The following is a 27,461-nucleotide window of genomic DNA, read 5'->3' as shown; positions in this document are numbered from 1 at the left end:
TTAAGTGGAGGCAACATTTGCACCTGTGTTTTTTTTCTTTTTTTTTAATTAAATGTGCATTTATTGCCAAAGCATCAGGTACCCTAATGGAAATGCAGAAACTTTTTTGCTATGAATCCAAAATAGCTGCAGAATTTTCTGGCATCTTAAACCTTTTATTTTGTGACAAATGTACACTACAATGCTTTATGCATATAATACTGTATTAATTGAGGTATTAGCTATTCTTTTCTTATTGGATGCAGCAGCATGAAAATCTTGCATGCGATTTTTGGCTACCAACAAAAGAGCAAGCATCCATAATGACTTTCTGAAATATTCTGCTTTAGCTGGACCCCTTTCCCTGCTTCTTTGTCCACATTTTTATCTGTAGTTATGTTTCCCATATTTGGTCACGTTTTAACTTAATTTTAATCACCAGGCAATGGTTTAATATCAGTGGTGCTTGTCTTGGAACTGTAAAAATCTTCATTCCTTTTACTAAAATTGTTTATGTATTTGTATTAAAGTCATGGAACATATTCTTCACAAGTACACTCTGAATAGCTAAATTTGTGTTAGGTTTTTATTGACCAGTTGTCATCTATTAGTAATAGTTAAGGTGTTAATCAGATTTTATGGTACCGGCAAACTGCATACTCCATGAAGGTTATGCCTGATTGCTTATGGGTACTTTTTTAAATGATGATATACTTGTAGTATTGATGTAAGTCATGGTAAAGGATTTGTCCTTTTTGCAAAATGTAACACTTTTTCCTCAACTGATCTTAACTTTGGTGTTGGTCACTGTACTTAACACCAAATTTGCACTGATTTATATTCAGTAATGAATCTACTTTCTATTGGGTGGCTTTAAGTCCACAGGGAGCCCAAGAAAAAAAGGCTACTATATCATTAATGCCTGGTTCATGATTTGGGAAGTTATATAATGTGACAGGACAGTTTTGGTTATGATTAAGGGCATCATGACTACTCATTAACGCAATATGTTCACAGGTTGATCAACCGTGATGTAATAAAGCACAATAATGCGTCACCACTCTGGACTGCCACTGATAGGGAAGGTGCAGGACTTTGACCTAAATCCAGTTGAACATTGTTTGAAGGCACATAGATTCTGCTTATCAGTACAACTATGTCTCAGCTGGCAAATGACATCAGACAGGTTTTGAATGATGTCTCACAACAAATTGTCTAAGCTAGTATTTCTCAACCTGTGGTACACGAGGGAACATAAGAAATTGAGCATGCTGCAAAGTAAGCTAAGATAAACAGAGAGAGATAGAGCACCACTACTCAAGAGAGAAAAACAAAATGTCACAGTTCTAGTTACAGTTGGAGGATACCATTTTCCTGCATTTTTAGTCTAAAAAAGCTTTTATTGGTAGCACTTTTATACATTTATGGAATTGGTTCAGAAATAAACAATACCTGATTTGTGTTTAATTTTGAGAGCACAATGATGTAACCAAAAATCTGTCAGTTGTAGTCATTTAAACTTGTAGTGAAGGAGCAGAAGTGATGGTCATAGAGTCTTTGCATTCATCCTGATTGTAATGAACATGGCACAGTTGTGGATTCCAGCATCCATATCACTTGAAAGATATATACTAAATCTGAATCAGTACAGCAGTGGGCACTAGACATGCCATTCCTTCTCTATGTTGACGTTTTAGCATTAACATGTACCTGGTACACATAATAACATTATTTCTTTTAGAGGGAATTTTTTTTCACTTGTTTTTCCAGGGGTGTATATAATGCTAAGAGACTACAGAAGAAAAAAAATTGTTTACATAAGAAAAATAAAAAGATCCACACATGCGTAAAACCTTTGCGTAATACACATTTTTAAAACTTACCCAAATATGATATTGTGGTATTGGTAAAGAAATATCACCTTTAGATTTCCCTAATAAGAATTCAGTGCATAATTTAAGGCCAAAAAAGTTGGTACTTTGAAACATTTCAGTTCCTGAGGGAGGTACACCATAATAAAAGGTTGAAGACCCACAATCCAAATCATCATTGACTAAATGTTGAGCATGCCATTTATTAATTTATTTGGAGTAACCAATTTAAGGAATTCTTCCAGAGACTTGTTTATGTAATCTTTTGTTTTGCATATCATTTTCATTGTACTTGCACAATTTGGTGAAAATGTGACATGATATTCATGGTGTTCACAGTGTATTTCTATGCAGATATAAAGGTAAGTAACTTTACATGTGGTAATGCAGTAGTGCTGGTGTAGAAGGGTTTTTTCACATCTTATTGGATAGAAAACTATAAACTTTATTTTTTTACTATTGACATTCAGTTTAGTTAGCTACAGTATGTGAGGGACTGATGTTCTGCTAAAACTTTATTTTTGTGTTATACCTGATGGTGCTGGGAAAGACTTAAACTTCTCCAGTACTAATGTTGGTTTAAAAGGACTGTGTACATGGATCCATAGAGGAATGCTTTTTGATCAAATGACTTCAAAATAAAAGGAGCTACATGTTCATACAGTACAACTGAAGCGCTAGCAGAGTGATGAGTAAGCATTGTAGCTTACTCAATGCCTAAAGACAAGTTGCCTTTAATGTTTATAGAACTTCAAAGATATTCTTAAACTTCTATTAGGACTGTAGTAAGACTGCCACTCCTGAAGGGGCCTGACAGACTGAAGGAACTGAAAACATTTTGATCTGATAAGTGATTACTATTAAGAATATTACTATGCAGCAGAAAATTGTTCATGTCTAGACACCTCCAAAATGTCCAGCTTATAATTTTGGAGAATATAAAAATTAATTTGTTAAAGCCATGGAATATTCTTATTTAGATTCTTGTAAAAATTGTTAGCAGTATTCTCTCAGTACAACTTTCAATTCTTTTGTGTACAACACCCATTCTGGTATTAAAAGAAGAATCAGGCCTTTAAAATACTGAATGATAGATCCCAGAAAGTCTTAATTTTGTTTGTTACTACAGCAGCCGGATTTGCTTATTAGTGGTAAAGTGCAGTCATCCTTCACTGCTCAGAGAACATATTTCATTTTAAAGGTGTAAGTTGTTTTGAATTTAAAGATCTCCTTAAATTGTGCAAGTAATTTCTTAAGGAAACTGAATTGTTAGGAAGTCTCCATCCTATTTTTGTTATTTTGAATTTCAGGTCACTAACTTTCTATATACAGTAATGTTCTTGAGTGGTTGCTATAATAGTAAGGTCTTATTTTTGAAATGTTCACTCCTGCTCTCTGCATTTTATGGACTTTTTGCTAAAGCTGTGATTACCTGCTTTTTTCTTTTTAGATACAAGATCTTGCTATACGCTGCATCCAGAAGAACATTAAGAAAAATAAAGGGGTTAAGGATTGGCCTTGGTGGAAGCTGTTTACTACTGTAAGGCCACTTATTGAGGTCCAGCTCACTGAGGAACAGATTAAAGAAAAAGATGTAAGCATTGACCTGCCCTTTACTCTTTAACCTTTACAGAAATTGTTCAGCATCACTCACAAATGTTAGCGTCAATTGCATTTTTGCCCTAAGCTTTTGGACTTGCCACTCTTTCCTTTGATAAATGTTATTCATCTATAGTGTGTATGCATTCTTATTATTTCTTTGGTAAATAATAACTACATTACACTCGCACCATTCCTATTGAACAATATGGCAGTATACCTTATATTGATTTAGGTTTTATAGGTCAAATATTAGTGTTCACTATGTATGGTTGAGTTGTGCACAAAATCATTGTAGACTTAATTTTTCAAAATGTTTTTCAAGTTTTACTTAATTGTAATTCTGAATTGAATTCCTTCTTCCTTTGGCCTAAAAACACATAGCAGACACAACATGGATCAAACAATAGTGCAATTCAGAGCTGGAAACAACATTTGCATGTAGATAGAGTCCTTTGATCACTTTCTTTGTGGGCACCACGCGGGACTGTCAGCACCAAAAGATTTGAAGTTCCAGGCTAGAATCAGACAAACAAATCAGCAAATCAGTGGAAAGGGGCAACTTTCTGATTTCTTTACTCTTTTTCCTTTCCTCTCTACCTCAAATTTTAATTGAAGTGGAAATGCAATATTTTTTCATCTGTATTCTGAACATGAGAATGGAAGGTCGCTGTGGTGTTAAACAGGTTTTTGTGATTACAATGATGTTGTAGCAAAATATGATCCTGCAAATCTGAGATAGAAGTTTGTTTTTGCAATATGTTTTTTTTTTCTCTCTTGAAACTTCTCATAGGAAGAAATTCTGCAGCTGCGCACCAAGTTAGAAAAAGTAGAAAAGGACAGGAATGAGCTACGCTTGAGCAATGATCGGCTAGAGAGTAAGGTATGCCTTGAACATAAAGATATAAGCCTTGGCACACTAGATAGTTGCATCTGTTTCAGTTTCTGTATTTTAACACAATGCAAAATGATAATGCATGCTATTTCTGTTCACCATAATCCTACAGATCACAGAGCTCTCTTCTGAACTTGCTGATGAGAGGAATGCAGGTGAAGCAACATCACAACTCCTAGAGTCTGAAACATCAGAGAGACTTCGGCTTGAGAAAGAAATGAAAGAACTCCAGGTAACATTTCTCTTCCTGTTGTGCCATTGGCATGTTACTGGATAAATATGTTTTTTTACTGTTTTTTCTTGATGTAAAATTAATAATATTTACAGGAATTCTGTAATTTAAAGTAAGATCTTATGCTTATGAACAAGAAATAAAAAAGAAAGCAATAAAATATAAAATACAGGTTTCCATATTTGCAGCTATTGCTACAATGGTCCCTAAATCTTCCAATGGGAAGTCGTTTTGAATGAGCCAGGCTCTAGTATCTTAGTTTGTAAGGATGTGTGTTCAATAATTATGCATCTAGAAGGATGGGCAGTAGTGCAGGACACATTAGCCAAAGTATGCAAAAGTATTATTATTAGTAGGAAACTGATGTCATTTGGCATCCTTTGTATTTACACTGTCCCAAAGAACTTTACACAAACATTTGTGCATATAGTGCAATAGCTTGCATATTTTTGCCCAGTATACATTATATTAAATAACCTATAATGATTAAGCAATGAGTCAGCAGTGGGCATTAACTTTACATTACATACTGCTTACAGTTGTATGATATATTTTAATATTGTATTATATCACCCAGATTGCTTCTTTGCTTTCTTTTTGTATATTTGTGGTTTGGAGTAAACTAACCTCTAGGTAATGATATAGAAATTATATAGAAAAAGAAAAATGAAAAATATAAACTTTGTTTGGTAATTTTCAGTCTTTGTTGTTGTCTTAGTACTGGATATCACAGATGAATTTTTCAGTAACTATTTGAAGGAGTTTTGGAGGGTTTAGCACAGTACTACATGTTTTAACTGGCCACTAAAACAACTTCACTATTGTGCTTAAGGTCATAGATTGAGGATACAGCTATCATTTGACACATTTTACAATGGACATATAATGCCTTTTATGCTGTGCTAACACATATGATTCATTGGTGCAGCACAGAGTTGTTTGCTTGCTTCTTCAGTGTGGTGTTGCTTCATATCTAAATTAGCCAGAGGTGGTCTCGTACTTAATATAAAATTATGGAGACTTGGTTCATTGGTAATAAAAGGATTTCTTTTAGAGATGGCCCATGTTTGTAAAGATTTGAAACTTCTGTTTGATTTCAGATGAAGTTTGATAGCATGAAGAAGCAGATGGACTCTATGGAAATGGAAGTAATGGAATCAAGGCTGATAAGAGCTGCAGATCTCAATGGTGAACTGGATGATGACGACTCTGGTGTGTTTCTAATATGCAAGATTGGTCTACTTGTAATCTGTCCTTTTTTTAAACGGTGCTTTGTCTATGTCCTGTTTAAACAGTGCTGACTATAGCAGTGCCTTGTAATCATAAACATAATTAGAAAGGAACATTAAGAGTAAGAATATCATTATTTAGCTGAAAAAAGTGCAATAGAATTGCACGGTGATTGTTGGTATTATGTTTCTGATGGCTGTGGCCACTCTATTCTCAGGTGGAGAATGGAAGCTGAAATATGACAGGGCAATGCGAGAGATTGACTTCACCAAGAAGAGACTACAGCAGGAGTTTGAGGACAAGATGGAAGTAGAACAGCAGAACAAGAGACAGCTTGAGAGGAGGGTATGTGCACAAGAATTGGTTGTGCTCTGCAGAACAGCCCAAAATCATGATTGAATGTAACAGGAGTGCATTTATGCCCTTAATCTGCTGAAATGTTTGCATTCTACTACTACCATCTGAAAAGAAATAGTAATGGCACAAATTGTGAATGTCCTCATTAGAATAATAGTATGATGGAGGCATAATTAATGACTTCTCTTTAAGAAGTAACTTGTGAGACTATAACTTAACACAGAGGCAAGATTCCAGGTAGACTGTATGACATAGCAGAGAAGAAAAGTTATAATTTTCTCCTTGACTGGGAATAGATTGGGGTTTTTCCTTTGTGATCCTCAAGACACACTGTGCTGGAGTTTCACCATTATTTTAATTTTTTTCTTACATTTATATCATGTATAGTTGACTGATTTACAAGCAGACAATGAGGAGAATCAACGATTGGTGCAACAGTTAAAGAAAAAATGCCAGAGACTGACATCTGAACTTCAAGATACTAAACTGCACCTAGAAGGTCAACAGGGTCGAAACCATGAACTTGAAAAGAAGCAAAGAAAGTAAGTTTTTTCCTGGTTTTCCAGTATAATTTGTTGTCAAGAAATGTTGTTTGGTCTCATTTGCTTTGTTATTCTATTACTAGTCATTAAGCCCATTACAATAACGGGCGCTAGAACAGTAGTGCATAAACATTAGTAGGAACAGTCTATCTTAAATGGCAAGGGAACTTGACCTCATTCTGTTTGTTGGTTGTATTTTTCTTTGTCTTTCAGCCTTTCTTTTGTTGATGTTTACTTGCTGAGCTGACTGTTCTTCATGGGCTGCCGCCGTGTATTGTGTGTCTTTAATTTTCTGTGACAGTAATACTGTCTTATATGTCCGCTGGCTTGTACATCCGTAATATACCTTTAATTTTCTCAGGCGGTAATACAGGCGTGCACGTCGGTAATATGCCTTTAATTTTCTCTGACCGTAATACTGGCTTGTATGTGGCTGTAATATGCGTCACTGTATTGTGTACCTTTAATTTCCTCTCGCAGTAATGCTGGTTTGTATTTCCGTAAAACGCCTGTAACTTTCTCTGACAGTAATATCGCGCATCGCACTGTGCCCCGCGAATGCACACTTCACCAGAAGACACACACACACGGACACCTGGACGCACACAGGGATTTTATTAAAGAGGATACTCTTCAGGAACATAGGAAACACTGTAGTGATAAAATGTTTAGTTTCAAGCATGATTAATGCAATGTACACTGTGACCAAGGTAAAATGTTACCTCTTAGGTTCACAAAGCCTTGGGTACGCTTTGGAGGGGAGTGGTGGGAGAAAGGGGCCTGAGTGCGCATTCCATGCACCAACTATAAATACTTCCTCCTTAAATTTTAATACTTGAGGTATTTAAGTTTTGGAACAACCTTGCCTTCTTCTTTTTGTTCAATACATATAGCTTATCTGTATTATTGGATGCTATCAATAGGGGAAAAATACTATAAATAGAATGTTAAGAAAAGCTCCTATGAATGCTCTTTTCTTACTTTTCTTTAGCTCAGTAAGGATAAAAAAAAGATTGAATAATATCAAAGTTTCATAGCCACGATCAGCCTTGCATTACTAGAGGATTCCCAAGGTGTATTGTAGAGTGTCTCATAATTATAATCCAAATAATTATGCAAACTTTATAATTTTTAATAGGCATAAGTGAGAGAACTTGTCAATGTAGCTCTGGTCTAATTTAAAAAATAGTAAGCGATTTTGACAGCCTCTTGATCCTACAGCATGTAGAGAACAGCATAGCAGATCTAAAACATGTCACATATACAACAATAAGAAGAGTATGTAGCAATGGTTTCCTTCCTCTTCCCTTCTGCTAAGAGTGTTTTTTTTTTTCAACTTTCCCAACCCATAATAAACTGCTCAAAAAATTAAAGGAACACTTTGAAAACACATCAGATCTCAATTTGAAAAAAATCATGCTGGATATCTATATTGATATGGACTGGGTAATGTGCAGCAACTCAAAATCTTACGGAGTAGTTTGTATGGCCCCCATTTGCTTGTATGCATGCTTGACAACATTGGGGCGTGCTCCTAATGAGACGGATGGTGTCCTGGGGGATCTCCTCCTAGATCTGGACCAGGGCATCACTGAGCTCCTGGACAGTTTGAGGTGCAACCTGGTGGCATCGGATTGACCGAAACATAATGTCCCAGAGGTGTTCTATTGGATTTAGTTCAGGCGAGCATGGGGGCCAGTCAATGGTATCGATTTCTTCATCCTTCAGTAACTGCCTGGATACTCTCACCACATGAAGCTGGGCATTGTTGTGCACCAGGAGGAACCCAGGACCCACTGCACCAGCATAGGGTCAGACAATGGGTCCAAGGATTTCATCCCAATACCTAATGGCAGTCAAGGTGCTGTTGTCTAGCCTGTAGAGGTCTGTGCGACCCATCATGGATATGCCTCTTACAGACCATCACTGACCCCCCACCAAACCGGTCATGGTGAATGATGTTACAGGCAGCATAACGTTCTGCACGGCTTCTGCAGACCCTTTCACGTCTGTCACATGTGCTCAGGGTGAACCTCCTTTTATCTTGCACCAGTGGTGCACCTGCCAATTCTGGTATTCTATGGCAAATGCCAATCGAACTCCATGGTGCTGAGCAGTGATCACAGGGCCCACTAGAGGATGTCAGGCCCTCAGGCCACCCTTATTAAGTCTGTTATTTAACTGTTTAACTGTTGCAGACAATGAGAAAAAAAACTGCTGGACTATTAAGAAATAATGATTTGTTTCTGTTTTTGTAGTGATGCCTGGCTTTGGACTTTGTGTTTTTTCCAATTGTAATTTTTGCAAGATCTTTTATGTATATCTTAAATCTTAGATGCACAACATCTCAGCTGTAGTATCTGCAATTACTTTGTCTTACAAGTCACATTTAGGATCACCATATAGGTTTATTTGACCAATGTGGCTGCCATAATTAGTGTTTTTATAAAGAAAATATGTCCTCTGCTTTCTTAAAGGCCTTTTCTCTGTCATTTTAGGTTTGATACTGAACTGTCTCAGGCTCAGACAGAAGCTCAACGAGAGAAACTCCAAAGAGAGAAGTTAAACAGAGAGAAGGATGCACTTACTGGGGATGTGTTTAGCTTGAAGCAGCTTCTAGAGGTAATAATTGCATTCTTTGGAAGAATGGTTATATATTAAGTAACTCAATCCAAGTTCGCTTATTAGAAGGCAACAGGTCATGTAGAAGGCAACAGGTCAGCTCTGTCATATTAAGTAACACAATTTAAAGAAGCAAAGGTATTTTCTGTATGTAATTATTTTTATTTTGTGTGATATGTTTCTGTTATCTATAACACTGGTTTTGAAGAATAAGTTCAATATTTTCAAGTTGAAGTTATTACTTCACAGTCATGGTATAGGCTATATTAATTTTGCTAGATGATGATGTGTTCTACAGTGCTGAATTTTGTTTTATTAATTACAAAAAATATATCATGCCCGTTCTTGTGGTTTGAAATGGTATTCAAGCAGCGCAAACCCAAACATGAAAACTAGTGCCTTCAATTTACCGAATATGTCCATTTATGAAATTTGCACACATATTATAAAACCGCATACCCATATAATTTTAGGAAGGAAGAAAAAATGAAATATATTTGTGAGATTCAGTCATTTTAATTGGGGAACAACTATGTTCTTCACCTCACTGCTTGTCTCCCTCTGTGGCAACCTTTTAGCCCCTGGGGTATAGTTCCTGCCACAATCACCCCCCACTGTGCTGTTTAGGATTTCCGTCAGGTAAAACAATATGCAGAGCCACCAGGGATTACATACTAGTGTTTTTCATTTGTAGTTATTAGCACATAGCCTGCAACAGTTTTAACATGGAGAAAAGAGAAGATAGCACTGAGTTGATGGACAAGTCTCAGGTAAAGAGCACAATGCTGGAAGACAGCATGCACACAGTCATAGCAAACCCAAAAATGTTTGAATATGTGACAATAAATAGTTATTTTTCTTTGCTTGATGCTGACACTTATCCCAGATTGCACTGTGGTTGTAGCCAAAAGGACAGAAGCAGTTTAGAAGTAGACTGAATATGAAGTGCTGTCCAGGAAAAAAGTAAGATCCGAGTACGTTTCTATCAAGAAACACTGTGTCTGTATGTGATTTAGTGTGTGCTGTCAGCATTGCATATATAAAAAAAGCTATGATTTGATTACACCTAACATAGGAGAAAAAAAGAGTGACAAAGGCACTGGTGCATGTTTTAAATCATGAACAGTCACAGTGGTCTGTCAACAGATACACACTCACATCTGATGATTTCAGAGCATACAGACAACTTTATTCGCTATATCAGAGACTCGGCACAATTTTGTGCAAAGCATTATTTGTTTCATTCCATGGCACATCACAACCATTGCTGAAAAGAAATTGAAGAGACAAAAGAAGAAAAATATGCTGCATGAATCTGGCAAGACTGAAGACAACTGCTTAGTTAGTGGGGCATCTGTGGAAAATGTCAAACTCCACCCATAATGCCTACTGTGAGCAGACAAGTGAACACGAAATGTATCCTTACTTTAAGAAAAATTTGCATTTGTTGTCACAAGCATGGCTGAGAAATTTAGAAGGTATATTTTCTTAACTTGAAACCTTTGACACTTCAAAGTGGACATATTTGGTTAGTTTAGGGGCTTTTGTTTTCATGCTTGAACTGGTGCTCCGAAGTTCCACTTTAACTCAAGAAGAGGCTAAGTATTCTTTTACAGTTATAAAAAAAAACACTTCACTTTAGAAGGCATTTTAGCTGTAAATTGTATATAACACGATGGAGATTAAATAACTTGAAAAATACCAGACTTCTCCTTTAAAGATGACTTAGGATTCACCTTTTCAACATAAAAAATATATACAGTTTGAAAAAGGTATATTTTTATATTATTTCTAATTTCTAGATGTGATCAAAAATTTTGTGAATGACATAATCTACTATTGCCATTTAATTAAAATTTTATGTCCATATGAACAGATCAAGAAGAATTGTTTTCTGAGTTTTTGACATACATGTACATTATTCTTTGTCCATGCAACTTTTCTTTTTTTTTAGGTATATTTATGAGATGTGAAGTGTTCATTGTTAGTACATTGTCTCTTGGGAAGAAACGGCTTCTTCCTAAATGGACAGTAATAATGCACGCAGAGTGTTTGAGTTTGTTGGATCTCCCTTGGTACTTTACTGTCCTGAAAGATTCCTTTTCTTAGCAGATGCTGATGCGCTAGTAATTTATACTCAGCGGGAGGGAGGTGAAATTGCTCAGAGAGATTATTAGACCTTGGAGATGTATGGGAGGATTATTTGTATCAATTTACCCTAAACAGCCTCTCTGGGACCACTGGCCTCCAGCTCTAGGACACAAACAGTTTTAAGAATTTATTTTACTACATTGCATTGCTTTTATTACCTTCTGTGTAAAACCCACTAAAGCATTAACCATAATAAAAGCCTGTATGACTTTCTGACTATACATTTTCCCATTTAAGTTGGGTATTCCTTCATCCCCACATTGTGACTTCCTTGTTCATCAGCATTTAACATATGTATTGTGTGTACCTAAAGTCTCATCCTGATGAATTGAAATCTTCTCTTAGCACCTTTATAATTTTCCAAATGTTAGTTTTTGGAGCATTGTTAATGATTTATATCCATGTACACCAATATCATACTTGTATAGTACCTTCCCTTTCAACATTGCTTCATAATGCTTTAGCTGCTTCTCTGCCTTCAGAAATCTGAAGAGCAGCAGTTAAAAAAGAAAGGTGCCTAAAATGTAACATCTGTTAATCTTTCATTCACTTAATCAGATGTTTCCATGAGTGAACTTTAATTCTTTAATAATAATTCTTTGCATTTATATAGCGCTTTTCTCACTACTCAAAGCGCTCAGCAATTGCAGGTTAAGGACCTTGCTGAAGGGCCCAACAGAGCAGAGTCCCTATTGGCATTTACGGGATTCGAACCGGCAACCTTCCGATTGCTAGTGCAGATCCCTAGCCTCAGAGCCACCACTCCGCCTTTGCATCAGTGGAAAAGTTTGCCATGTTCTATTTGCCTCCCTTTTTATCTGCCTAGGATAAAGATTCAGAGATTAATGCTCTTAATCAGAAAGTGGAGCAGCTTGAGGCCGAGCTTCAAGACCTCTCTTCTCAGGAGTCCAAAGATGAAGCATCCCTTGCCAAAGTCAAAAAACAGCTACGTGACCTTGAAGCTAAGGTTAAAGATCAAGAGGAAGAGCTTGATGAGCAGGCAGGAACCATTCAGATGCTAGAGCAGGTATGCCCAAGAAATTGGGATTAGGAAAGTATCGATTAAATTGTTTCAAAAGTATTTAATTGTTGCTACTGCTTTTTGTGAATCATTAATCTTACTCTATTTTCATAATTGTAAATTCATGTGAATGGTCTGCTTTCCCAGTTTTCGTGTTAAATATTTCTTATTAAAGCTAATTGTTTCAGATACATAATATTCCATACATAATGCACAACTGTTGGCACTCATCTGAAAAGAATGCATTTATATTTTTTCAAAAAATTGCAATTAAGTACTAGTGCATTAAATTATATAATAATAATTACAACATAAAAAGCAGTGAATTAAGGCAAAACTAAAAGAATGAAACCTCTTGAAAAGCACTGCAGGAATATGTTTGTATACTTCCTTCCTTGTGGTGATAATCAAAACTCTATATTAATGTAATTTTTAAAATTTCTGTTCCCACTTTTTAAAGCTCTTAAATACTTTAATTTGTGAAACATGGAAATTAATTTGCACATGTGCACCTTTGCAGCTGCAGAGCAAAAAGTGAAGTTCAAAGTTCAGTAGAAGAAAAAAAAAACATATTTCATACTTCATTTTTTACACTTTACAAAGGCAAAGCTGCGGTTAGAAATGGAGATGGAGCGGTTGAGACAAACTCACTCCAAGGAGATTGAGAGCAAGGATGAGGAGGTTGAGGAGGTCCGTCAATCATGCCAGAAGAAGGTATGCTTTTTCTGCAGACTACTGGTAGGTGGCTGCAGTTTAGACTTGAGATCTCGGGTGCTTTTAGTAGTTAACTTTGCTGGCAGGAAGTGAATGAAAACCAATTCTTTTAAAAGAAATATTTAAAACTCTGAGTGTTGTTATATTTATTCAAACTTGATTCAACATTCCTTTTAGTCTAGTAATGGGAAATGCACTGTGGAAAATGTGGTTCATGTTATCTCTACTAAAATTGTAAATGGTACATTTGTACCATTGTAGGTAAGCCATTAAGTTCTACTAATAATGTATTTCTAAATAATGACTGCTCTTCACTTTGGTAATATCTGTGTCAAATTAAAACTTTTATATACACACTGGTTAACAGTGTTCTGTGAAATATCCAGGCAAATGACTTATAGCCCTGTTACTGTCTTCTATGGAGTTTTGCACATTTTCTGTGAAAACCTACATGTTCATGCCACATTACAAAGTATTTGCATATTGTATTATTGTTTTCCACTACAAGAACTATGTGGCCTGCAATAAATGCCTACAATGAATAATGAGCTCTTCCAGGTTTGGTTCTACCTTGTGCTGCAAATATAGATGGCACCTATATACAATTTTTATTTGTAATATGTACCTGCGCATGAATATATTTGTTTCTACTCAAAGAAAAATGACTCTTCTTCATTTAACTTAATTCTTGTGATTATAGAAAATTCCCTTCTATATCTGTTAGTGTCTTAAAGTGCTTTGGCATTTTTTGTCTGTTCTCCTGTTAGTTGAAACAAATGGAAGTTCAGCTTGAGGAAGAATATGAAGATAAACAGAAGGTCCTTCGTGAAAAGAGAGAGTTGGAAAACAAGTTGTCAGCTGTTAGTGACCAGGTAAGAGCTGAAAAAGAGAAGGCATTTATTTGTACAAAAACACTGGCCTTGTCCAAAAATCTTGTGAGTGTCTCATTTTTACCATTAAATATTTGAAATGTTTTATTTTTATACCTGATGTTTGTGTAGGAAAATTGTAGCAAATTAAGCACAGTACAGTGGTCTCAATTTATTTATATTTTTAAAAGGTTACACACCATGACTTGGAGACAGAGAAACGATTGCGAAAGGACCTGAAGCGTACCAAAGCACTGCTGGCTGATGCTCAAATAATGCTTGATCACTTGAAGAACAATGCACCCAGCAAACGGGAAATTGCACAACTTAAAAATCAGGTTTGAAGTCCAAACATTTGAGGCACTTTAAAGAAATATACCAAAATAATGCTTTGATAGCTAAACTGTTGTACAGAATCATAGAAATGATAGCACCCTGCTATATACACACCTCAACTCTATCATAACAACAGTGCAGGAAAATAACAACAACATACACACAATCAAACTTAGCACCTTTGTAGGAGCATCAGAAAATTATTCTGAAAATACCTGAAAGTGGCTGCCCAAGCTGTCATTGGAGGATCTCCTGAGTAGCCACTCCAGGCTGAAGATTGCTTGCTTAAGCATCAATGCAGCAGTGAAGTCCTTGTCATCTTTACAGTTGTAATTATTTCAAAGTCCTGTGATACTACAATTCACCCAAGTGACAATGAGTATGTTCTAGTCCATGCATAATTTGATTTTAAAGATTAATGACCTGTCCAAATTTTGGATTTGTTTTTGATGCTTTGTTTAATTTGGACAGTTGGAAGAATCAGAATTCACATGTGCTGCAGCAGTTAAAGCTCGAAAATCCATGGAAGTAGAAATTGAAGACCTTCACATACAAATGGATGACATCTTGAAGAGCAAGTCTGCAGTAAGTATTTGCTTCTAGTTTTTTTTTTTTTATTGCCTTGTTGCCGAGTCTAAATATCTACCATAAGGAGCTTTGACGCTCAGAGGACTGTGGGTATTGGTGGTAATAGGGTAACATGTTCTTTTTATTTTGTATATCTGCTCATTTTTCAGTCATGCTATCTGAGCCCAGTATTAATGCTGAAGTTGAATGTTGTAAAAACTATACAAATATACACATGCAGTACTTTTAACAGTATCTTGCTTTTTTATGTGGTGGATTGTAAGCTTTTAACAAATACCTTCTTTAACTCAACCTGCAGTATAGCCGCTCTGCTTCCTGCCAGAGGCAAAGGCCATGAGTTCAATTATTGTAGTGGCTGCTGGGAAATGGTTTTGTGTGTAATGGTATGTTTTGAAATCCATTTCCAATTTGAACAAGACATATAACTGCAAAATGCATTGGGATTTAATAACACTGTCTTGAGCAGATTATTATCTGTGTACCACGGAAAAAAAGTAATTGAGTTCGCATAATGGCAAGGGAATTGCTAAACTATTTTTTTGGTTTTATTTATTGCACTGACTACTTATACCTAAAAGGGTTTCATATTCTCTAGATGGTTATGAGCACCTTTTATTTGTTGTCCTCATTTTAAGTAAAAATAAATAAATAAATAAATCTATTTAAGTTGAACACTTCAGCTGTTATGCATTTCAACAACATATGGTATATAAACTAACAACATTAGTGAAACCTACAGATTTTGATGCAGTGCAGCAATGTAAAAGGCAGGTAGCCATTTTTTTCAAAAGGGAGTCATATTCAGTTATTAATAAGGATCTGCAGTGCCATTTGACTTTGGATCAAGACCAAACATTTAGAAAAACCGGTTTGTTTTGTTGCTTTTTGTCTTCATAGGCTATACCAAAATCATCCACAGCAGTGTCTGTTGTTTTTTGTTTATTGGGCTGTTGATTGATGCAGCATAGGGCATATAAATGCCTACAGCATGATCAAATAAAATACAGTAATCCCTCCTCCATCGCGGGGGTTGCGTTCCAGAGCCACCCGCGAAATAAGAAAATCCGCAAAGTAGAAACCATATGTTTATATGGTTATTTTTATATTGTCATGCTTGGGTCACAGATTTGCGCAGAAACACAGGAGGTTGTAGAGAGACAGGAACGTTATTCAAACACTGCAAACAAACATTTGTCTCTTTTTGAAAAGTTTAAACTGTGCTCCATGACAAGACAGAGATGACAGTTCAGTCTCACAATTAAAAGAATGCAAACATATCTTCCTCTTCAAAGGAGCAAACAAATCAGTAGTGCTGTGTGGCTTTTAAGTATGCGAAGCACCGCGGCACAAAGCTGTTGAAGGCGGCAGCTCACACCCCCTCCGTCAGGAGCAGAGAGAGAGAGAGAGAGAGAGATAGAGAGAGAGACAGATAAAAAAATCAATACGTGCCCTTCGTGCTTTTAAGTATGCGAAGCACCGTTCAGCATGTCGTTTCAGGAAGCAGCTGCAGCTGCACAAAAGATAGCAACGTGAAGATAATCTTTCAGCATTTTTAGACGAGCGTCCGTATCGTCTAGGTGTGTGAACAGCCCCCCTGCTCACACCCCCCTACGTCAGCGCAAGAGAGAGAGAGAGAAAGTAAGTTGGGTAGCTTCTCAGCCATCTGCCAATAGCGTCCCTTGTATGAAATCAACTGGGCAAACCAACTGTGGAAGCATGTACCAGAAATTAAAAGACCCATTGTCCGCAGAAACCCGCGAAGCAGCGAAAAATCCGCGATATATATTTAAATATGCATACATATAAAATCCGCGATGGAGTGAAGCCGCGAAAGGCGAAGCGCGATAAAGCGAGGGATTACTGTATACCTGAGGACATTGAAATAGCTTGTGTTAATTGAAAAAGAGTAGCAGGGTGTTTATTTAGTCATAATCACTTTTAGAAATATTAGAAATACTGTTGTGGCTATATTGAGTATCCCTGACCTGTAGTGCTCACAGACCCCTCTTGCACATAGAACTAGGACATTACTGCGTTAACTATCCCAGGAGGTAACTGGGATTTGCTTAGTTCATACTTAGTGAATTTATCTGTTTGACTACCTGGCTCAGATAAATAGCATTCTTATATAACGATATCAACTAATAGAAGGAAATCTTGAACTTGTATAAAAGTTATGCCATGATTGACCCTACAGTAATATTTGTTTCTGTCTAGAGGTAAATAGGTAATAGCAGATCTATTATTAATATTGCCAGGCAAATGACTTTCTAGATCAGCATATTTTGTTCCCAAAGACATATATATTTAGGCTTAAAAAAGCAGAAACTGAGGAATAGAACAGCCAAATATAAAGCAGTAAATATCTGGGGTACTGCCTCATTTACTTCAATTTAAGATTGCAGTTCAATGTTAATTTTACTGCCTTATTCAAGTGAGTACATGTCAGTGTTTGTCATCAACAAGGAAGCTCCTGATGTCAGTACTTCTGTTGCTTAAGGAAAATGCTTCTGTTTACTGACACAGTGTAGGTAGTGACTTGCAGTACTCATATGTAGTAACTGGCCATAAGAATTTTCTCCTTGGATGAAATTAATAGCAGTGCACTTACGTATTTTAGAAGCTGTCTAATTTCTGAACATTGTAAGTAGCTAACCTTAGAAAACACACACATAGCCACATTTTTGTTTTCAAAAGGCTTCCATGCTTGATTTTCAAAAGAAATTGTTAACAAGACAATTTTATGCAGACGTATAAAATAGGTTGCCAGGAATGACAGGTCAATTATTTAGGTAATCTTAGAATTAATTCAGAGGAGGGTTGAAATTATGTCCCGAAGTGGAATCTGTCCAATAACCGGATGCAGAGTAGCGGCTTGCCTTATGGGGATCTGTAAGGGAAGGACAAAGAGCATTAGGGCACCCAGTCAACCCTTCTCTCAGCATACAACATTCAGTTAAGCCCATTGACTTCCCCCCCCATACACACGTGTATGACGAGTGTTATTTTGAAAGTGGACTGTATCCTTATCAAAGACCTGTATCTTATCAAAGATTATAATATCTAAAAGATATGGCCTGTTGAAAGTAGATGCCTGCGGTGGGTTGGCACCCTGCCCGGGATTGGTTCCTGCCTTGTGCCCTGTGTTGGCTGGGATTGGCTCCAGCAGACCCCCGTGACCCTGTGTTCGGATTCAGCGGGTTGGAAAATGGATGGATGGAAGTAGATGCAGTAGTTTAAATATATCTGTGGTAAGAATACACTTCTATAAATGTTTCTGATTATATAAATAAGACATTGTCATTGTTGTTTATAATAAAGGTAGATGAATTTTGGAACAAATTGCCTTGATTATTGCAAAGAAAACATTCTGCTTTTAATATTGAAAGAATGCATTATTGTGGTAAAGAACCAGTTTGTTAACACTAACTCTGAGTGGTTTTTATATTGCAAAGAAAATGGATTGAATTTCCCCTATACCATCTTCCCTGTGGTGCTGATGTGCACTTATGCCTGTAGCAGCATGTCAGTTTGATAAGACTGGCACCTGCGGCACACGGCCTGTAGCCTACTGTATAGCAACAGGACAGCTCCTATTTTCTGCTTTCACTGTTCAGCAGAATTGGCAATTTTGCTGCATGTTACTAAAGTGAAAAGGGCTTTTTTGTGGATATTTCAAAGGAGACTCTGACTTAGTTTGGTAATCATTTCAATGAGCAATTACCTTTTTTAAATTGCATTCTATTTAAATAAAATTTAATAAATTTTGTCCATTATAAATTTCCCAGTCTGTTTCTGCAACATGTTAATAAGATAGATGTCATTGTGTCAGCATGTTTTAGAAGTCATTTCATTTCTCAGTTATGTGCTAATGGATTCATTAGCTCCGTGAAGCCTACATATTTCACTCTTTATTAATATTTCCCATCATAGAATCTTTGCCACCCTTTCTGTACAATTTTAATATGATTACAGAAATAACATTATCAATATTTGTTACCAGCAGTATGAATGTTTTAAACTTCTAATACACCAGTTTATCTCTGTTTGTTTGATATTTTTAAATGACAGGTAGTGCTTACTAAGTAGTTATTTATATATTTACACAATATGTCTTTGTTTTATTTTGCATAATATTTTGCAAATCAAATAAAATAAGATAACTTCAGTCTGTGCAAATGCATGTGCAGTGTACATTTTGTTATAAATGTAAAGGTTTATATATATACTAGAGACATATACTAAATATAAATACATAAAATACTGTAAACCTGTTTTATTAAAACAAGCTATATTATTTGAACACTTGGCATAATACTCACCGTATTCTTAATTTTCGCATTGCAAGCATGGTGCATTTTGTTATCTGTCAAGCTGTCAAATAAATTTTTTTTTACAGCTAGTGTACTAGGATTCTAGAGTATGAGAAAGACAAACATAGCCTTTATTACATGTATAAAAGGGATTAGATTGAGGTGAACCTGATAAATGTGATATAATATTTGTCTGAAAAAGTTGGAAGGGCAAGTGCAGGCTGTATTTCTAACTAAACCATTTTACTCTGTTTTCTTGTGCCATATGAGATGTGTCTGTAAACTTGGAATCTACAGTAATTATGTATTTATTAGGCATTCATCATATTTACTTCCAAATTAATACAGTAAGACATTATTGGTTCAGAATGAAATACTGCATTGAAATTTCACTTTTCTTATCTCATCATATTTTAATGAAATCTTTTTGCAGACTTGGATGTGTCTTCATAAAGAACACATCTTAACCTACGGTACTCTTTTTACACTATTACTGTTCACAAAATGCTTTGATTATTGTATTGTACAAATGTTGCTATAGCAGGGGTGGGTAATGTCAGTCCTGGAGGGCCACAGTGGTTGCAGGTTTTCGTTTTAACCCAATTACTTAATTAGAAACCAATCCTTTCCAATCTCAGACCTTATTTAATTTTACAGCTTGTTAGTCTGCAATGTTAGGTTCTTGTATCATAGATTTTTTTTCCTTTCCAAGGATATCATCCAAATGATTTGAAGCCTAAAACGGGTAATTTTCAGTCTGTCACGTTTTTCTCTTAAGTGTTTTATTAAACTAAATAGTGCATGATGAATCCACACAGGTGTAAATGGAAACAATTAAGATGGAGAACTGCTGGTTTCCTTGTCATTTGCATCTTATTGCTAATAAGGAGCCATTAAAAACAGTGAATGCAGCTGTTTAAGACTGAAATCAGCAATTAAGGGTGGGGAACCTTAACAAACGAGACCACTAAAATGGTCTCAGCAATAATTGACTCCTCATTAAGAAACTTTTTGGAACAAAAACCTGTATTCACTGTGGCCCTCCAGGACCGACATTCCCTACCCCTGTACTATAGGTACATTACAGGCGTATCACATAGTTGTTTGCCAAACAGGTCCATGCACTTATTCTTATATTTCACAACTGTTCAAGTTGGCTGTTTTGCTAAGTAAACCTTGAGTGTTTGTGTGTACATGTATGTATGTCTATACTCTGTGTGAGTGTGTGTGTATGTACTGGAAGACTTCAAATTGACATGGGCAGTGGACACAGTAAATGACAACTGGGGTTATAGAGACAATAGTGGGGTCTTACAGCAGGACTACCGTGAGACTGAGTAATACCAACAATAACATTTATTTATATAGCACATTTTCATACAAGTAATGTAGCTCAAAGTGCTTTACAAGATGTCAAAAAGAAAGTTGCAAGAAAAGAAAACAGATTAGGTAAGAATAATAATGAATAAGTGAAAAAAGAAAAAAATAAATTCATACAATCTTATAAAACATAGATATATAATTGTTAGACGAATAGCATCCTTTTTGACAGTATCATATTGTAAATCTCTAATGATGAGTCTGGTGATAAGGTCAGATGGCCAAGAGGACAAAATAAACAAACACTAAATAAAAAAACACTCCATTTAAGCTGGAGAAAAAAAACTAAATCTATAGAGGTTCCACCCAGTCACCACTGGGCATTCTGCCCAACATACAGTAAATGTTCTTTAATTATTCCTCATTGTTTTCAGGCTTCATCCCAGAGGATTTGATGCATTCGGTTTCATGGGCAGCTGGGGTCCCTGCGTTCATTCCTACATCACAGGTGATGGAACTGAAGAACAACTGGGCATCAAGACTTGGGTTTGGCTGCTGTGTAGCCAACAGTCTTTTTAACAACAACAAAATTTATAGCACGTTTTCATACAAATGATGTAGCTCAAAGTGCTTTACAAGATGAAGAAAGAAAAAAGAAAGAATATGAAAATTAGGCAATACTAATTAACAAAGAATAAAGTAAGGTCTGATGGCCAGGGAGGACAGAATAAACAAACAAAAAAAAAACTCCAGAGGGCTAGAGAAAAAAAACAATCAGCAGTGGTTCCAAGGCCATGAGATTGCCCAGCTCCGACTAGGCATTCTACCTAACATAAATTATCTAAATCAATCCTCGTGGTTTTCAGGCTTCACATGGAAGAATTAGACGATGATGGTCATATGGACCTCTGGCCTTCAATCCGTCAATGAAGGGACTGCACGTGTTTTGATCAGGTGGTGGTGGCGCAGATCACCGTATCAGCCTGGCGAATTTGTATCAGTAAACTGTTCCAGATTTTAGGTGCATAACAGCAGAAGGCTGCCTCACCACTTCCTTTAAGTTTAGCTCTTGAAATTATAAGCAAAAACTCTTTTGAAGATCTAAGGTTACGATTTGGAGTGAAAGGCATTCCGAGATATAGGATGGAGTGAGATTATTTAATGCTTTGTAAACCATAAGCAGTATTTTAAAGTCAATTCTAAATGACATGGGTATCCAATGTAGTGAAATCAAAACTGGAGAGATGTGCTCGGATTTTCTTTTCCTAGTTAAGATTCTGGCAGCTGCATTCTGCACTAGTTGCAATTGATTGATGTCTTTTTTGGGTCGTCCCGAGAGGAGTGCGTTACAGTAATCTAGTCGACTTAAAACAAAAGAGTGAACTAATTTTTCAGCATCTTGCAACAGTATAAGGCGTCTAATTTTTGCTATATTTCTTAAGTGAAAAAATGCTGTCCTAGTAATCTGATTAATATGTGATTTAAACTTTAGGTCAGAGTTAATAATTACCCCTGAATTCTTTACCTCTTTCTTAACTTTCAAATCTAATGGATCAAGTTTATTTCTAATACCCTCATTATATCCATTTTTGCCAACCACTAATATTTCCGATTTCTCCTTATTTAGTTTGAGAAAATTACTACTCATCCATTCAGAAACACAAGTAAGACGAGAGTCAGGGTCATCAGGCACTATTGATAAATACAGTTGTGTGTCGTCAGCACATCTCTGATTGCTTACATTATGCCTTGAGATAATCTGACCTAATGGAAGCTATATATAGATAGAAAAGAGCAGTAGACCCAGGATAGATCCTTGTGGAACACCATATAGAATATCCTGTGTCTTTGAAGTATAATAACCACAACTAACAAAGAATTTTCTACCTGTCAGGTAAGACTCAAACCAATTTAACACACTGCCAGAGAGGCCTACCCATTGACTAAGGTGATTTATAAGAATATTGTAATCAATGGTATCAAATGCAGCACTCCAATCTAAGAGGATGAGAACAGATACACTGCCTATGTCTGCATTTACCTGCATGTCATTTACTACTTTAATGAGTGCAGTTTCTGTACTGTGATTTGTTTTTATTCAAGTGATCATTTAGCTGGATAATGACTGCCTTTTCTAGGATTTTACTTAAGAAAGGCAGGTTAGAAATAGGTCTGAAATTTTCAAAAACAGAGGAGTCGAAATTATTTTTCTTGAGCAGGGGTTTAACAACAGCATTCATATTGTTACTATCTATTATAAAAAGAAATCCTGTCCCCTGTCCTGATAGTCTACGATACGTGATCTTCTCGGAAGATAGTTTAAAGACCTGCGAGACGAAAGAGACCTGCCGCGGTGCGTCTCACGGGAACATAGAACGAGAGTCTTGCAAGGCACACCCTACTTAAAAGCAATATCAAAAAAAACAAATCAGTAGTGTAAAGGCAGCCATGCAGCACACACAGCTCCAGGGCTCTCAGTTCATATAAAGTGTATAAGGTCAATACGGTAGAAATGAATAGGGTAGAAATTAATCGGCCGCGGAGAAAAGAGACTCAAATGCGTTGGACAGAAAAAAGAGCAAAAAAGAATAATCGAGGTGCAAATTCAGAAAATAAGGAAAGTAATTATCAGCCCGGAACAAGTGGAATTGAAAAAAAAGCACGTCCAATCTGGCTTAGAATTAAAAGACAATGAGTAAAAGAAAGTAGAACTTCATAAAGACGTTTACAAACATTGACGCTAAACACATGCAGAGCAGGTTAGAGACTATGAAACCAGTGAAATTAGAAAGGCTGAAAAAAAACGGCGCTATACACATGTGGAGAAAGCTGCGACAGCAACTACCCCAACCGAATGCGAGCAGCGTTATACATCCTGCAAGAAAGAATTCAACCACGCCCGTGGCCAGAAATAAAAGACAGGTGTTGCTTTTACAATGTCACACGAGACCAGGCAGTGAGCCATCATTTAAAACAAGTCAACAGACCTCTAAGCTAGCAGTTGTTGGATTGCTTTTGGCAGGCAAGCATCATGTGTTCCCATCTCTTAAAACAACGACATGCGACAGGCAGAAGAGGCAGCTAGCAAGCAGCAAAAAGACAGCAAATGATCCAAAGGCATATCCTTAGCGTACCTTCAGCCGCAACACCCTTCACAACACGAGCAGTATTATACGTCTGGGAAGAAAGAGATGTAACCTCGCGCGGGGCAGGAAATAAAGAAACAAATATTGTTTTTACAAAAGTTTTTAACGTAAAAGTGAAAATAATGCATATGTAACAATTCACAAGAAAATAACAATCTCTTTAAATTGTAGATTGCCTGCCTAAGGTAAAGTCATCCCTGATGAATGGGGACGTGGGAATGAGGGGTCCTTTCATCGGATTAGCGCTATTTCAGATGTGGAATGGCAAAATGGGGGAGGCAGCTTGATGAATGAGGTCTCCAGGACTTAAAACAAATCCAAATCATATTATGTGATATCATCTAATGTGAAATTCTACTCCGTACTTCTAGAATTTTTATTTTTATACTGTATTGAGGATTTATTCTGTTCTATGTATTGTACTGTATGGCTCAGAATTAAAAGACAATGAGTAAAATGACAAAGTAGAACTTCATAAAGACGTTTACAAACGTTGGCGCTAAACACATGCAGAGCAGGTTAGAGACTATGAAACCAGTGAAATTAGAAAGGCTCAGAAAAAAAAAAAACGGCACTATACACATGTGGAGAAAGTTAAAGGATATGAAAGTAGGAAAATTAGAAAATATAAAAAAAGAAAGTAAAGATCGCAGTAGCGCAAACAAACTGCCTCATTTAACTATGCACCAGTCTAACTTTGGTTTTGCACAATAATTACTACACTATTGCACCTTAACACTTAATTCTACTTTTTTCACGTAATCTTACTTATTTATTATGTTCTATTATACTGTTACCTTTCAATGTATGACTTTTTGTTAATTTAACTGATGTTCTTCTAACTTTGCACAGTTTTTGATAAGCGGATCAGGATGCATTTCACTGCGTTTTGTCCTGTATAACTATGCATAGTTTACCACACATGCATTTATTGGTTACTTTGTTCATGTATATATATTTATCTGTCTGCTTATTTAAAAAGCTACATTTACCCCAGGAATCAAAAAACGTTCTGTCTAGCCCTTGTACAGAAATCTAGACAAAAGCTGGGGTATCACCTTGGCAACCCCATGTACTTTTGGAACTGTGAGAGGAAAATAGCACGACTTTACAGACAGGAGTCCAATGCACAACTTTACTTACTTTTTTACTTTGTAAAAAAAAAAAATTATTAACTGCTGATGATGTAGATCGTTTTGTCTGTGCTGAAATTCCAAACAGAGAAACCTATCCTGACCTCATTAAAAAGATTCAGCATATTGGGACTTGCAAGATTACAAATATTGTTTTTACAGAAGTTCTGAAATAAAAGTGAAACTAATGAAATAGCAACAATTCAAAGAAAAAAAATCTTAAAAGTGTGTATCCGGAAAACCAAACACAGGGGTTGGCGAGCGAAGCAGGCAGGGGGCCCCTTAGTTATACAGTAAAAACATACATTTGATTTGATTCTGCAACAGCCAGTGTAAATTTATGGTACTTGTAAAGGTTAGCTTTTTTTTTTTAAATATAATTCAGTTGTATGCTCACAGTCACATTCATGCTGACAGTGTATGTGCCCAAAAAAAGAAGTGTGACTGCATTCTTGTACCATTGCTCGCGTACTGAAGTGTCAGCATGGCCACCAAAGTGCTATAATAGTAACATTAAGACTAGCTCACTAGTCAAAATGCTAATTCTGGGAAGCGGCCAGGATCAAGCCTGCAACCTCTTGATTATGAGTCAGCAATTCTTACCGCTGTCCCACCAAAGCGGTCGTATCAGTGTCATACCCTAACCCAATTTCTTTTTCTTCAGTTATAGTCTTGAATAAAAGCGTACTTGTTTTGTTATATGTGTACCTTATGTGAAAGTGTTTATATGATATTTGGACTTCAGTCTTCACACATTATACACTTCATGTCAAAATTTTGTCGTTAGTACTTAAAACATGAAAACGTTTGTGTTTTAAGTATGTGTTCAACATTTCTTGCTTTTCTTGCATATCCTGTCATCCTACACTTACATAGATCGTTGTGGACACAGAACACACATGAATTGCATGTGTTCCAAATAAAGATATATTATTTACCCTATACAACTCCCGGCACCTAACGCCGAGATAAACAAGGTTTGACCTGGGAGAGCTTTTTTCTCGAGTTGAGCTCTGTCAGTAGGGGGGATGGGACAGCAGGCAGCTTGCTACTTGTGCTGAGTGGCACATTTACAAAACAAAAGACACTGATGGAGAGGTGCGAAAGAACTTAAGATGGCCCAGGATTACGAATTTTTTCTTAGGCTTCAGGGATTCTAGTGTTAAAGAATTGATACAGTGCACTTTTGAATAAGAGTTTGCTACAGAGTTATCATGCCCTAGCAAGGCATTATGGAAAGAATTAGAATTAAAAGTACATAGTCAAGAGAGCCAAATTACATTAGAGATGTTTTCGGAGAGGACCCAGGTGTCGAATCAGTTTTAATGCAGACCATCCCGCCTGAAGAAACGTGGCCTCTCCCAGAAGAGATCCCAGTTGTCCATGAACCAGATGTTTTGTCTCTTGCAGAAGCTTTTCAGCCAGATGTTTAATGCCTGCAGACGACTAGTACTCATTTGATCTTCTAACCAAAGGTATGGGACCCGAGATAAAGATTCTCGCAGCTGGGGTCTCTCCTAAGTGGCTTTAATAAATGCTGCAAAGTCAGCCTTAAGAATCTCCAACTGTTGGTATCTCAAATCGTTATTACGATGGATCCCACTGCCCTGTTCTTGTGCCACTTGAAGACTGTCGGTGCTCCTCTCATAACATTTCAAACACAAGCACCGTGATTTCTGTTTAGGTCAAGAAATTTTTAAGTCTCATACAATAGAATCTCCAATCACAAATACATCACTCGGGGTTGCCAGCACAGTAGGGGAGCGAAGAGGGTTGAACTGGTTCTGGGTGGAGATGCTGGCCTGGGCTGATGGAGACGATCTAACCTTAAATTCCCGCCTGCATAGCTGAAACAGGCCGATTCCCTTGTCGTTGATGTCGTCGCTCTGATGAGGCTCAGAGGTAAAACTCACTTGGCCCTGAAAGTGAGCGACACGGCGTGGAGTCGAGGTTGCTGAATCGTGATTTTCTGCAACGATCTCAGAAGTCAGGGAGGACTCTTTCAGTAGGCGAGCCTTCAGTTCCCTCAGGTACCTCCGTCTGGGCAGGAGTTTCTGGATCTGGTTGTCGAGGGCCTGGAGTTCTTCAACAACGTGCTCCATCTCACAGTCGGCTATTGCCTGCTTCCACTTCCGCTTTGTGTCCTAGGAAATAAAGAAAGAGAAAAGTCTCACTTTTTACCCTTTTTGCTTCCTTGCATACCACCTGACAGTTATTTGTGTACCATATAGGCTGAGGACCGCTGCTGTCATGTATAATTGCATTGATATACAGCTAGTTTTATGATGTAACAATTGAAGAACATTTTCAATAACCTTTATATTTATTTAAAAAGTAGGCAATTTAAAGACAAAGTTTAAAATTGGAATTGATTTTTTTTTTCATATAATGTCAACCTTGCCAGGAACATGTCCTCCAGTTTAGCTTGTATAACGAAGTTTGTTGAGCAACACGCTGTAAATGCAGTTAAGATAAAAAAAAAAACATTATAGCTTTGAAATTAATTGTATATGTTAATAATTTAAATCTGAAAGCCATATATG

General features: G+C 36.6%; 1 protein-coding gene across 20 annotated transcripts in view; it reads left to right on the top strand.

Annotated features, from left to right (window-relative positions):
• The window catches only part of myo18ab (myosin XVIIIA b), a 336,877-nt gene that overhangs the window by 268,945 nt on the left and 40,471 nt on the right, over positions 1 to 27,461 (top strand). For all 20 annotated transcript variants that reach the window (XM_051931142.1, XM_051931141.1, XM_051931146.1 and 17 more), the window contains 12 exons: positions 3,301 to 3,444; positions 4,243 to 4,332; positions 4,457 to 4,576; positions 5,677 to 5,788; positions 6,024 to 6,151; positions 6,551 to 6,705; positions 9,204 to 9,327; positions 12,305 to 12,505; positions 13,103 to 13,213; positions 13,981 to 14,085; positions 14,274 to 14,420; positions 14,890 to 15,003. In XM_051931142.1, the coding sequence (XP_051787102.1) occupies positions 3,301 to 3,444; positions 4,243 to 4,332; positions 4,457 to 4,576; positions 5,677 to 5,788; positions 6,024 to 6,151; positions 6,551 to 6,705; positions 9,204 to 9,327; positions 12,305 to 12,505; positions 13,103 to 13,213; positions 13,981 to 14,085; positions 14,274 to 14,420; positions 14,890 to 15,003 (1,551 nt within the window). The remainder of the gene's footprint in view (positions 1 to 3,300; positions 3,445 to 4,242; positions 4,333 to 4,456; positions 4,577 to 5,676; positions 5,789 to 6,023; positions 6,152 to 6,550; positions 6,706 to 9,203; positions 9,328 to 12,304; positions 12,506 to 13,102; positions 13,214 to 13,980; positions 14,086 to 14,273; positions 14,421 to 14,889; positions 15,004 to 27,461) is intronic.

This window comes from Erpetoichthys calabaricus, chromosome 8 (genome assembly GCF_900747795.2).
Source record: "Erpetoichthys calabaricus chromosome 8, fErpCal1.3, whole genome shotgun sequence".
Lineage (NCBI taxonomy): Eukaryota > Metazoa > Chordata > Cladistia > Polypteriformes > Polypteridae > Erpetoichthys > Erpetoichthys calabaricus.
Note: the sequence above shows the minus strand (reverse complement) of the source record. Positions and strands in the feature narration are given on the sequence as shown.